The 12,292-nt window shown below is 46.8% G+C and overlaps 1 protein-coding gene across 6 annotated transcripts in view; it reads right to left on the reverse strand.

The window, feature by feature from the left end:
- The window catches only part of LOC106612708 (spectrin beta chain, non-erythrocytic 4), a 75,800-nt gene that overhangs the window by 40,104 nt on the left and 23,404 nt on the right, over positions 1-12,292 (reverse strand). For 5 of the 6 annotated variants that reach the window (XM_014214137.3, XM_014214139.3, XM_014214135.3 and 2 more), the window contains exons 15-19: positions 12,080-12,217; positions 9,545-10,301; positions 6,385-6,587; positions 3,996-4,086; positions 251-397 (exon numbers count right to left, since the gene is read on the reverse strand). In XM_014214137.3, the coding sequence (XP_014069612.3) occupies positions 251-397; positions 3,996-4,086; positions 6,385-6,587; positions 9,545-10,301; positions 12,080-12,217 (1,336 nt within the window). Of the gene's footprint in view, positions 1-250; positions 398-1,114; positions 2,035-3,995; positions 4,087-6,384; positions 6,588-9,544; positions 10,302-12,079; positions 12,218-12,292 lie in introns of those variants that run through there. The other variant, XM_014214138.3, reaches the window with a different exon arrangement.

The raw sequence follows: 12,292 nt of genomic DNA on the forward strand, positions 1-12,292 counted from the left end.
TATACAGTATAAACGCTGGTCTGATCACATTGTAACTAGGAACTTTGTACTTTTTCATCCTACAAACAAAACAAATGACATAGCAACAATGAGTTGACACTAACTTTCTCCCCCCTCCCATTCCCAACCAGCACACACCCAAAACTCTGCCACCACCAACAGAGCAGCCAGCTCAGTCTCCCCTTCCCCATTCCTGAGCATCCCCACCTCTGTGTAGAGCCCCAGCAGTACTGTACTCTAATCTACTCACCCTCTCGATCTTCTCCAGCCACTCTTTGTTCTGGGCCAGCTCGGCCATGAAGGCCTGGTGCTTCAGCCACTTCTTGTGCAGCTTCTGCGTCTCATCGCGGGACGTGTCACGAGCCATGAGCATCTTCTCTGCCACCCAGTCTCCAAGCTGAGGGACAAGGCAGCTGTCAGTACAGGATGGTCATGCCACTCAATGCATTTGTACTGTCATCTTGGTGGACAATATAGGCTACTAACAGATGCATGCAGAGTAGCATAGATGCCCACATACATAGAGACACACACACACACGCAGGCACGTGTCTGTACACATGCACACACACAATACCTGTACAAGCACACACAGAGATGTATTCAGGCTGAACATATGACCATAGTCATGTGAAAAACTAAAAGATCAATGCAAACAATGGGTCAAAAATAAACACACAGAGAAAGAATAGAAAAGCAATCATCCAAACACATGAACACAGAGACATACACAAGGTCAAGCACATGCATGTTAAACACATACAGCAGACACATGTATGCAGACACGTGTGTAGTACCACACAAGCATACACATGGTAACAGGAATTCATTCACATGTACACAGAACACGCAAAAGCACACTACACAAGCACATAATCCATTGGCACATTTGGTACAAAAGCAAGCTGACCATTACATTCAAGACCAAACATACAAAATAACTTGCAAATATCCCTGCCCATTCAACATCATCAGTACAAGCAATATAAAAAGAACAATATCTCTCTATCTCCTGCCTGCCTCCCACATATTTCCACCCCCATCTTCTGGACTAGGCTCTCCCGTCCTTGACTGCTACTCCCCTGACATCTAACGGGAAATCTGTTTAATTTACCGGCAGGCAGCGTTTAACAGGAACGGCCCCTAGGGTTGTGACGGGTGGCCTTACGTATCCACATCCTGGACCTGCCCGTCCAGGTAGGAATAAAGCACAAATCCTCCACAGTCAGAGAGGGAGATGCTGGAGGAATCAAAACAATCAAGCAGCAAAGTAAAGCTGCTCCTAAAAAAAAAAACGGAGATAAGATGATGCAGAGGCTACACTAGCCTCTCTGCTGCTGCGTTGCCGTGTTGCCGTGGTGCGTTGCCGTGTTGCCGTGGCTGGCATGTTTAATCCAGAGAAAGGCATAAAGACGAGGAGGAGGCGGACCAGTGACGAGAGCGAGAGAATGAGAAATGGAGAAATGAAAAATCTCCCCAAAACAATAAAATGGCAGGCTCCAGAAGCAGGTTTGCCCCTCCCCATGAACCCTCTCCTCTCCTCCTCATTCAGCCCCCACCTACAGCGAGCAGGCTGGTGGAGGACGGGCTGGGATTCGGAAGCATCAGCGATGGCCTGGAGGCTCAGTGGTTGTGGTTAGTGATGCTGTGAGGAGAGGGAGGGAGGGATGGGATATGGGAGGAGGGGGCTGGCGTTTGATAGTGTCAAGGAGGGAGGATGGTGGAGAGATTCTGCTCCTCTGGCTCCAAAGAAATCCAGACACGCTCATCGCTCTTCAGAGCACCTCACGACTCCTCTATCACATTCGTATTGTCTTTCTTCTCCACCCCCAATCCCAACCCCTTTTCCTTTTGCCTGCCTGCCTCTCTCTCTCTCTCTCTTGGTTTGTCCCTCTGCTGCAGTCCTTGCCTCTTCCAGCTGCACAGGGCTGTATTCCGGGCTGTAACAATTCCCAGTTTCCCCGACCCTGCTGCTGCTGCAGTGGCTGAGCACAGCGAGGTGATAGCGAGGTGATAGAAAGCTTGCACTGGATCGAGCCAGCGAGCGAGAGCCAGCGAGCGAGAGCTAGCGAGCGAGAGCCAGCAAGGGAGAGAGGAGGGGCGAAAGGAAGGGAGGGGGAGTGGGTGACCAGCATAGAGAGAGTGAGAAAGATAGAGAGAGAGAGAAAGAGAGAGAGGCCCTACACTGCTGTGAGGCATCACCAGGGGGAATGCTCTGCACTTGAAATTACATCACTGAGTGGGGGGGGGGGGGGGGGGGGGTAAGGGGACAGAGAAAGATGGAGGTATGGATGATATATTTGTGGTTTGATAAGATTTATTGCTCTGCTTTCATGTAAAGGGTCCATGGCATATTCCTCTCCAACGCCCCCCGCTTTTCTCCTCAACCTCTCACCCCTGGGCGCTGCCCTCCTGACCAGAGGAGCTCAGTGAGGATCACAGGCAGAAAGCCCCTCTGAGACTCCAAATGAATTGGGCCCATGTGCAGACTGGAAGGCAGCAGCTTAAGGAAATATAGGAATGGCGCTCATCAAATTGACTCCAGTGGTACCACTGCTATTAGAGATGATGAGCCTCTGCCTCCAGTCCACAGTCAGGTCAAAGTGATGTCCCTACATGGGGGTCATCACCAGGGTGACCAGGCCTCCTCCTCCTCCTCATGGCTCCATCTTACCATCTCACTCAAAGAACAGGACAGATAGAGCTAAACAGGGCCATCTCATATCTATAGGGAATCTATTCCCTTTAAAGTGTATATTGCACTACGTTTTTGGGACACTGCCAATAGACAAGTGAACTAGCAAAGTATAGAATTCTGCTAGAATTGTAGTTCAGAATGGAGCATGGTAAAAACCAGCCACTGGACGTGCATCAACCCTTTCTTCTCAAGCCAGTACAGCCGTATAGAAAGAGTGAAAGTTAAGAACACACTACTGACTTGGTTCTGACAAACTGTCGCAGTGTGTGTCCCTCTCACACAGTAGGCCACACACGGGCAGGGAAGCCTTCTCACACAGATACACTCCCTTTCCCCTGAACGAATGATGAAGAGAGGTGGTGGTGAATTATTCAATGCAGGGCAGGCAGAGAGAAAGTTGCAGAAACGGAATAAAGCTCTGGGTTAGGTAGGGTAGCTCTGGGGCACACTGTGAGACCCTTTCATTTAAAACATTTTATTAAACTAAGCAAGTCAGTTAAGAACAAATTCTTATTAACTACCCCGGCCAAACCTTAACCCGGATGATGCTGGGCCAATTGTGCGCCGCCATATGGGACTCCGAATCACGGCCGCTTGCGATACAGCCTGGAATCGAACCAGGGTCTGTAGCGACGCTGCGCCATTCGGGAACCCCTGATACAGCTGATGCATCCAGGTTGGGCACTGGACACTGAATATGGCTGTCCTGACTCACAGACACACAGCACAGCTTAAACATGGCAGTCAAAGTCATGTTCACAGAAAAGCATCCTCTTCCTTTGCAACCAAATGACAACCGTATGACAAGTATCCACCGACTATCAGCTAGGTCAGCCTCTCTCAAGGGGTTCGCCAGAAGTTGACTGTCCTGTCAGAAAGATCCAGCAACATCCAATCACGTCTAAGCTTCAGATGAGTCAAGTTCCTCTGTCACTCACATCCCCAAGTTAAGCATCTAACACAGCAGCCGGCTGGCTCAAATCCTTCAACTTACAATGAAAAAAATGTACCTTTTTGTCACCCCTGACATAAAGATTGAGGAAGGACAAGAACCCACCCCAGGTCTTTCCGATTTCATTCAATTTCAGCTAAGCAGAGTTTCAGTATTTCACTGAAGGATCCCGCAATATGATATTCACCTGGAGGTTTAAGTCTTAACCCTGTGGTCCCAGGCAGAGACATGAACAGTACAGTATAGCTCTGAAGCCAAGCCCTTTTTTGAACCCCTACTACCTCCCATTGGTTATTCCATTGATATGCCAGTGTTGGTTATGACACTATTCGTGTTTTGTCCTACCTCGTGGCAGTCCTGTAGTAACCTCTGGAGCCCCCACTGGCCGTTGAGCCTCTCCAGCCACTGTTGGGCCAATTCCCGGTTCTGGTTGCCTCTGTGGAGGAGAGAAACATAAAGCCATTCATTCACACACTGCACGATTCATTCACACTGCATCAATCACTCTACTGGTATCTGCAACTGTAACTCTATGATGTAGATGGCTTTGGTGCAGCACACCGAGCAACAATGAACAACAGTCCATTGTAAAGACATGAGTCGGCCAACGGTCTCATCTAAATATCTCCCTAACATGTGGTCGCACCATGCTATTGTTGGGGTGGAGAATTGAATACGGGGTAACTAGGCCCCTCCTTGCCTCACCCATCAGTATGAATGTCATGCTCTGCTGTTAAAGAAAGTATCAACAAGGGGGGGTTTCTTTTCGGTCGCTTATGTTTTGTCTCCTGTGTACCATTGTGTTTGTGAAGCCCACCTGCTACTAAGAGTACTTCGTTATCACTATAGTTTAACTAACTCATATTTGAACAGCATTTTATATTTCAATATCCATAGTGCATTCATATAATGTACCAGTCAAAAGTTTGGACACACCCACTCATTCAAGGGTTTTTCTTTATTTTCACTATTTTCTACATTGTAGAATAATAGTGAAGACATCAAAACTATGAAACTATGAATCATGTAGTAACCAACAAAAAGTGTTTAACAAATCAAAATATGTTTTCTAATTTAGATTCTTCAAAGTAGACAACCTTTGCCTTGATGACAGCTTTGCATACTCTTGGCGTTCTCTCAACCAGCTTCATCAGGAATGCTTTCCCAAAAGTCTTGAAGGAGTTCTCAAATATGCTGGGCACTTGTTGGCTGCTTTTCCTTCACTCTGCAGTCCAACTCATCTCAATTGGGTTGAGGTCGGGTGATTGTGGAGGCCAGGTCATCCGATGCAACACTCCATCACTCTCCTTGGTCAAATAGCCCTTACACAACCTGGAGGTTTGTTTTGGGTCATTGTCCTGTTGAAATCAAATTATAGTCCCACTAAGCGCAAACCAGATGGGATGGCGTATCGCTGCAGAATGCTGTGGTAGCCATGCTGGTTAAGTGTGCCTTGAATTCTAAATAAATCACTGACAGTGTCACTAGCAAAGCACCCCCACACCATCACAACACCTCCGCCGTGCCTCACAGTGGGAACCACACATGCGGAGATCATTCGTTCTACTGCGCTGCGTCTCACAACGACACGGCGGTTGGAACCAAAAATCTCAAATTTGGACTCATCAGACCAAAGGACAGATTTCCACCAGTCTAATGTCCATTGCTCGTGTATCTTGGCCCAAGCAAGTCTCTTCTTATTATTGGTGTCCTTTAGTACTGGTTTCTTTGCAGCAATTCAACCATGAAGGCCTGATTCACACAGTCTCCTCTGAACAGTTGATGTTGAGATGTGTCTGTTACTTGAACTCTGTAAAGCATTTATTTGGGCTGCAATCTGAGGTGCAGTTAACTCTAATGAATTTATCTGCAGCAGCAGAGGTAACTCTGGGTCTTCCTTTCCTGTGGTGGTCCTCATGAGAGCCAGTTTCATCACAGAGCTTGATGGTTTTTGCGACTACACTTGAAGAAACTTTAAAAGTTCTTGAAATGTTCTGTATTGACTGACCTTCATGTCTTAAAGTAATGATGGACTGTCATTTCTCTTTTCTTATTTGAGTTGTTCTTGCCATAATATGGACTTGGTAATTTACCAAATAGGTCTATCTTCTGTATACCATCCCTACCCTGTCACAACACAACTGATTGGCTCAAACGCATTAAGGAAAGAAATTCCACAAATTAACTTTTAACAAGGCACACCTGTTAATTGAAAGGCATTTCAGGTGACTTCCTCATGAAGCTGGTTGAGAGAACAGCAGAGCTGTCATCAAGGCAAAGGGTGGCTACTTTGAAGAATCTAAAATATAAAAAATATTTCAATTTTTTTAAACACTTTTTTGGTTACTACATACTACAGTTATGCCATAGTTTTGATGTCTTCGTTATTATTCAACAATGTAGAAAATAGTCAAAAATAAGGAAAAACCCTGGAAAGAGTAGGTGAGTCCAAACTTTCAACTGGTACTGTATGGTATTGTGCCTCTGCTAAGTGACAAGTGATACATCTACCTTTACCTCATGCATTTCAGACTTTACCACAGCACCCTCCCCTGTATAAATAAGGACAGGTGAATATTCAGTCATGCTGCTATATGGGTCGGACTAAGCTCACATTTCAGTTTCATGCCTCCGTGCTCTTCTATGTACAGTCAAAGATGTTTAAGAAAGATTGTACATGGCTTTGACATACAATAGCATGGTCAGACAAGAACAATCCTACGTCGCCACCCACCTGTTAGCGAGGGTGTCTACACGTTCCTTGATGCGGTCCGAGTAGATGTTGCTCTGGCTAATGAGGCTCTCTCCGGCCTCGATGACAGCCTTGATGCGATGCAGGTTGAGCTCCATGGTGGTGGTAAAGTCCTTGTGTTTCTTGATGGCAGCCTCCACCGTCTCCACAGTGGTGGGGAGCTCAACATGGGCCAAGGCTGACTCCTGGGGGGGGACAGGGAGAATGGACAGAGTCAGAAACCCCACGTCAGTGAAGAGTTTATAAATGTACAAGAGAGTAGAGGGAATATAAGTAAAACTGAGAGAGAAAATGGGAATATTACTGTAGTAAGCTCTTATGTAGTATGTGGGGGAAAACCTTGCTCATAGACATGGGTATCATCTCATGGCATTTTATCAATAACTACATTAGCATGTTTAGTACATGCAAAAGGTGCAGATTCTATTTTGCTGAATGACAAATAAACTGATCTCTAAGGACTATAATGAGGTCAGGTTTCAGTCATTATTGGCAAGGAACCCGACAATGTTTTCCTGATCAATGAATGGCATGAAAATAGCAACCCTCTCAGGCTCTGTTTCATACTACAAAGCTCTGCCAAGATGTCTGAATTGTGAATGCTGAATTGTTGTGTTCAACACAATTGGTAAAACTAAATGCATGCTATTCAATCGATCACTGCCCGCACCTGCTCGCCCGTCCAGCATCACTACTCTGTACAGCTCTGACTTAGAATACGTGGACAACTAAAAATACCTGGGTGTCTGGTTAGAGTGTAAACTCTCCTTCCAGACTCACATTAAGCATCTCCAATCCAAAATGAAATCTAGAATCGGCTTCCTATATCGCAACAAAGCCTCCTTCACTCATGCTGCCAAACACACCCTCATAAAACTGACCATCCTACCGATCCTCGACTTCGGTGATGTCATCTATAAAATAGCCTCCAACACTCTACTCAACAAACTGGATGCAGTCTATCACAGTGCCATCCGTTTTGTCACCAAAGCCGCATACACTACCCACCATTGCGACCTGTATGCTCTCGTTGGCTGGCCCTCGCATCATACTCGTCGCCAAACCCACTGGCTCCAGGTCATCTACAAGTCTCTGCTAGGTAAGGCCCCGCCTTATCTCAGCTCACTGGTCACCATAGCAGCACCCACCCATAGCACGCGCTCCAGCAGGTATATCTCACTGGTGATCCCCAAAGCCAACACCTATTTGGCCACCTTTCCTTCCAGTTCTCTGCTGCCAATGACTGGAACGAACTGCAAAAATCTCTGAAGCTGGAGACTCATATCTCTCTCACTAGCTTTAAGCACCAGCTGTCAGAGCAGCTCACAGATCACTGCACGTGTACAAAGCCCATCAGGAAACAGCCCGTCTATCTACCTACGTCATCCGCATACTGTATTTATTTATCTTGCTCCTTTTCACCCCAGTATCTCTACTTGCACATTCATCTTCTGCACATCTACCATTCCAGTGTTTAATTGCTATATTGTAATTACTTCGCCACCATGGCCTATTTATTGCCTTAACTTACCTCATTTGCACTCACTGTATATATACTTTTTGTTTTCTTTTGTTCTACTGTATTATTGACTGTATGTTTTGTTTATTCCATGTGTAACTCTGTGTTGTTGTATGTGTCGAATTGCTACGCTTTATCTTGGCCAGGTCGCAGTTGCAAATGAGAACTTGTTCTCAACTAGCTTACCTGGTTAAATAAAGGTGAAATACATATTTTTTTTTATTACATGTAAAGTAAAGCGATAGTGTAAGGACATTCCTACATGTATGGTACACAGGTTGAGATAAACATGGGCGAAAGACCAAAAACAAGTCCACGGCACCCTGTTTGACGATTTTTCAAAAAGAAATCCGTTGGCCTGTAGTTCTGTGCCTGTGGTGTCTAAAGGGAGAACTGGGTCTGTGGTAAAGGTCTGTTAGCAAACCAGAACAGACATGCTCTGACACACGGACAGAGCAGTCAGGGGAAATGCATGCCTTTTGACATTTCAACTGGAATGGAGTGCACTGCAATGGAGTGCACTGTATAAAGTATGTATATATTCCAGCATGCAGATCATAGCCTATAGATTATACTGTGCATAGTCGCACACGACACAATAAAGGAAGGGATACTGTAAATGAATATAAATGCAAAACAATGTACCAAAAATGTTAAATTAACATTTACATTTTAACATGATCAATTGTACTGTATAAACACCCACATACAGACACTGAAGCCTGTGAACCCTTAATAGGCACAGTGAAGACCAAATTGCCAAAGCTTTGCCTCCCTCACAATAGTGTGCAAGAAGATAGTTACTAGTTTTGCTGCAGGTCTGCAATGTTGCAGGTCTGCGACTGATCGTTGGTTGTGCTGTCATATCCAATAGCACATCTTGCTGTGATTTCCTGCTATAGAGCCACCTATGAATTCTACATCTAGGCTAGGGATCACAGGCATACTGTATACTGTGCTGTGTGTAACTGTAAAAATATCCCTCTGATCATTTCAACAATGCCCTTTCCACACCCTTTTTGGTTCCAGTTAGAGCTCTGATGTGTTCCATGTAGAACCCTCTGTGTAAAGGGTTCTAAATGGAACTCAAAAGGGATCTACTTGAAACAAAAAATAATTATTCAAAGGGTTCTCCTATGGGGACAGCCGAAGAACCCATTTAGGTTCTAGATAGCACCTTGTTTTCTAAGATTGCATTCCTGGTGTTTTCCCTGCCAGCATAACATCTATAGGATGCTGGCCACTCACTGTAATATCACTGACCCTCACTGTAATATCACTGACCCTCACTGTAATAGCACTGACCCTCACTGTAATAGCACTGACCCTCACTGTAATAGCACTGACCCTCACTGTAATAGCACTGACCCTCACTGCAATAGCACTGACCCTCACTGCAATAGCACTGCGCTTCCATAGCATCCATATCTAGTACAGTCAGAAGTCATATTGTTCCGTCTTTAGCTATTCATGTTTAATATGAATTACTGACTAATAACACAGATTAGCTAAAGATGATTTGGGATGAATTGACTCTGTGTTTTCTCAGCACATAAGGCCTAACTACTAGATATTGCTGATAGATATATTGGTGTTGGGATGTCCAACAAGAGGTTAACTGACCTGGTTGTTGAGGAAGGCCTCGGCCTGCTTGACGTCCCTCAGGAAGAGGTGGAAGATGTGCGCCTGCACCAGCACCTCCCTCCGGCTCTCCCACATCTCCAGCAGCTTGTTCCAGCCCACATCCAGCTTCTGGAGCCACTGCTGCAGCGCCGCATATGGCAGCGGAGCCTCCTCGGTCTCCAGCAGCTCGTTGACCGCCTGCAGCCGCTCGTAGTCCTCCTCGTACCTCCCGATCTCCTCCTTCAGCGCCGCGTGGCGGTTGATCAGCCTCTCGGCCTCCTCCAGCGCGTTGGGCAGCTCGTCGCTAGCTGCCGCCGTCTGCGTCTGCACCAGCCACGTCAGGAAGGAGTCCAGGTCCTGGATGAACTGCTGCAGCCGCCCCGCCACCATCAGAGAGTTCTCGCAGCCCTGCAGCGTGCGCTTCAGCTCCTCCCACTCCACACTGATGCCCTCGAAGTGCTCCAGGACCTCCATGGCCTTGGCCGGGTGCGAGATAGCCAGCTCCTCTGCCTCCTGCTGCAGGTGAAGCAGCTTGGGCTCCAGCACGGCCAGGGCCCCCTCCATGGTGGAGAGTCGGCGCTGCAGGGCCAGCACCCCGCCCAGGTCACTGCCCACGTACTGAGTGGCGTCGATGGCCTTGCGCTTCTCCTGGATCTGGGACTTGATCTCAGCACACTCCAGCAGGTAGTTCTGGAGACGGAGGACAGAGTCCAGGTGGTCCTTTTTCTGCTCCACCATCTCCACGATGCGGTTCCATCTAGAGGGGACAGACAGGGGGCACAGGGGTGAGGAGGTCAGACAGGGGGCACAGGGGTGGGGAGGTCAGACAGGGGGCACAGGGGTGGGGAGGTCAGACAGGGGGCACAGGGGTGGGGAGGTCAGACAGGGGGCACAGGGGTGGGGAGGTCAGACAGGGGGCACAGGGATTGGGAGGTCAGACAGGGGGCACAGGGGTGGGGAGGTCAGACAGGGGGCACAGGGGTGGGGAGGTCAGACAGGGGCACATGGGTGGGGAGGGGGAGGGGAAAGACAAGGCCACAGGGGTGGGGAGGGGGACGTAACAGACAGGGGCACAGTGGTGGGGAGTGGGCAGACAGGGGCCCATGGGTGGGGGTGGGGGGTTAATAGGAAGGGGCACAGTGGAGGGGAAGGGGGCTGGGTCAGTCTGCATCTGTTTTAAGCTTTTAATTCACATATAATTCAGTCAGTATACTAAAACATACACTAAGTATTAACTATTGTTACATTTGTCACAATTCATGTTTGAAAAGTATATAGACTATTAAAATATATATTGTTTTAATTTACCAACAGAGCCCAAGAGGAGGGAATCAATAGCGCAATTGATCGAATGCATTAATAAGGGACATTGGTTTCGTTTGTTAGTTGTCATTTGCATCTCAAAGGGTTTTGTCTTTGTCTTGACACAGGCTGTCTAGCTTGTTTCCACGCCAATTAATATGGTCCCCATGAAAAAGAACAGGCATGAATTATACTCATTCAGCAAAGCATATCCAACATGATGTAAAGCCAGAACCCCCAAGCCAGAGGCTTCAAAAGGTAGCAATATTATATAGGACCATTGACCAGATATGGTCAAAACATGAAGCAAACCTGAACAAGAGAGGACAAAGTCTACCGAAACTATGTCATAGAGATGTACAATATCCATGAATGCTATACTTAGTCATAACTAAAACCATAACAGTTTGAGACTGAGGGAGAATATAGTAAAGCCAAAGAGAACACATTTTGGGCATGTTGGTCTTGCACCCGGTGTGGTAGGCAGTCAACACAGATGGTCACCCTGAGATAGGCTCTGTATGCCAAGGTCAGGAGGAACTGGGCCACTGTAGCATTTCACCAAAACCATCATCCACTACCCTGGCCCTGGCCTTAGATCTGTCTGTGTCACCATGGTGTCACTACAGTCTCTGGTCCCCTTCCAGTTCTATCAGCAGAGAGCATGTGATCATCATGGCTTCTGTTGCTCCCGATCTGTACCCCCCCCCCCCCCCTATTTGGCAGGAAATTAGCTAAGAATGAGGTAACTGAGACACTTTGAAAAAAAAATCATCAATGTACTACTCACCATGTGCTGTACATGGATTGGCAGATGTGTTTCTATGGCTGCGTTTACACAGGCATCCCAATTCTGATCTTGAATTTTTTTTTACTAATTGGTCTTTTGACCAATCAGTTCAGCTATTTTCAGAATTGGGCTGCCTGTATAAACGCAGCCTATGTAGTGTTTAGTTTTGTAATAAATTACCTGTGTTGATGAATCTCTATCCAACTAAACATAATTCCCATGTTATTTCGCAACGCAGATAAGTCACATTTTCATCACATATTGTCTTGTTGTGGAGTAGACCTGGGGTGCATTCATTGCTGCACACCATAGAAAACTGTAACAAAACATTCTTGTTGGTAAAGTTCAGGTTAGTCCTTCCCCGTTTTGACGTTTTGCTTCTGTTTGGTTCCAAGTGAATACACCCCAGAGTTGGTCAGTCAGAGAACAGTGGGGTGGGTTACCTGCTGTTGAGGTGGTCCTGACAGCCTCTGACCTCTGTAGAGCTGGGGTGGCCACTGTCCAGGAGTTGCTGCACTATCTGGTTAACATCCAGGATCCTTCCCATCAGGCTGTTCATCTCCTGGTCCAGGCTCTCAAACCTACAGAGAGTGTGACATGAGAGGAGGGAGAATGTGTGTTTTAAATGCAATAGAGCCATCAGCTAGTTATGACTG

Source organism: Salmo salar, chromosome 09 (genome assembly GCF_965601325.2).
Source record: "Salmo salar chromosome 09, fSalSal1, whole genome shotgun sequence".
Lineage (NCBI taxonomy): Eukaryota > Metazoa > Chordata > Actinopteri > Salmoniformes > Salmonidae > Salmo > Salmo salar.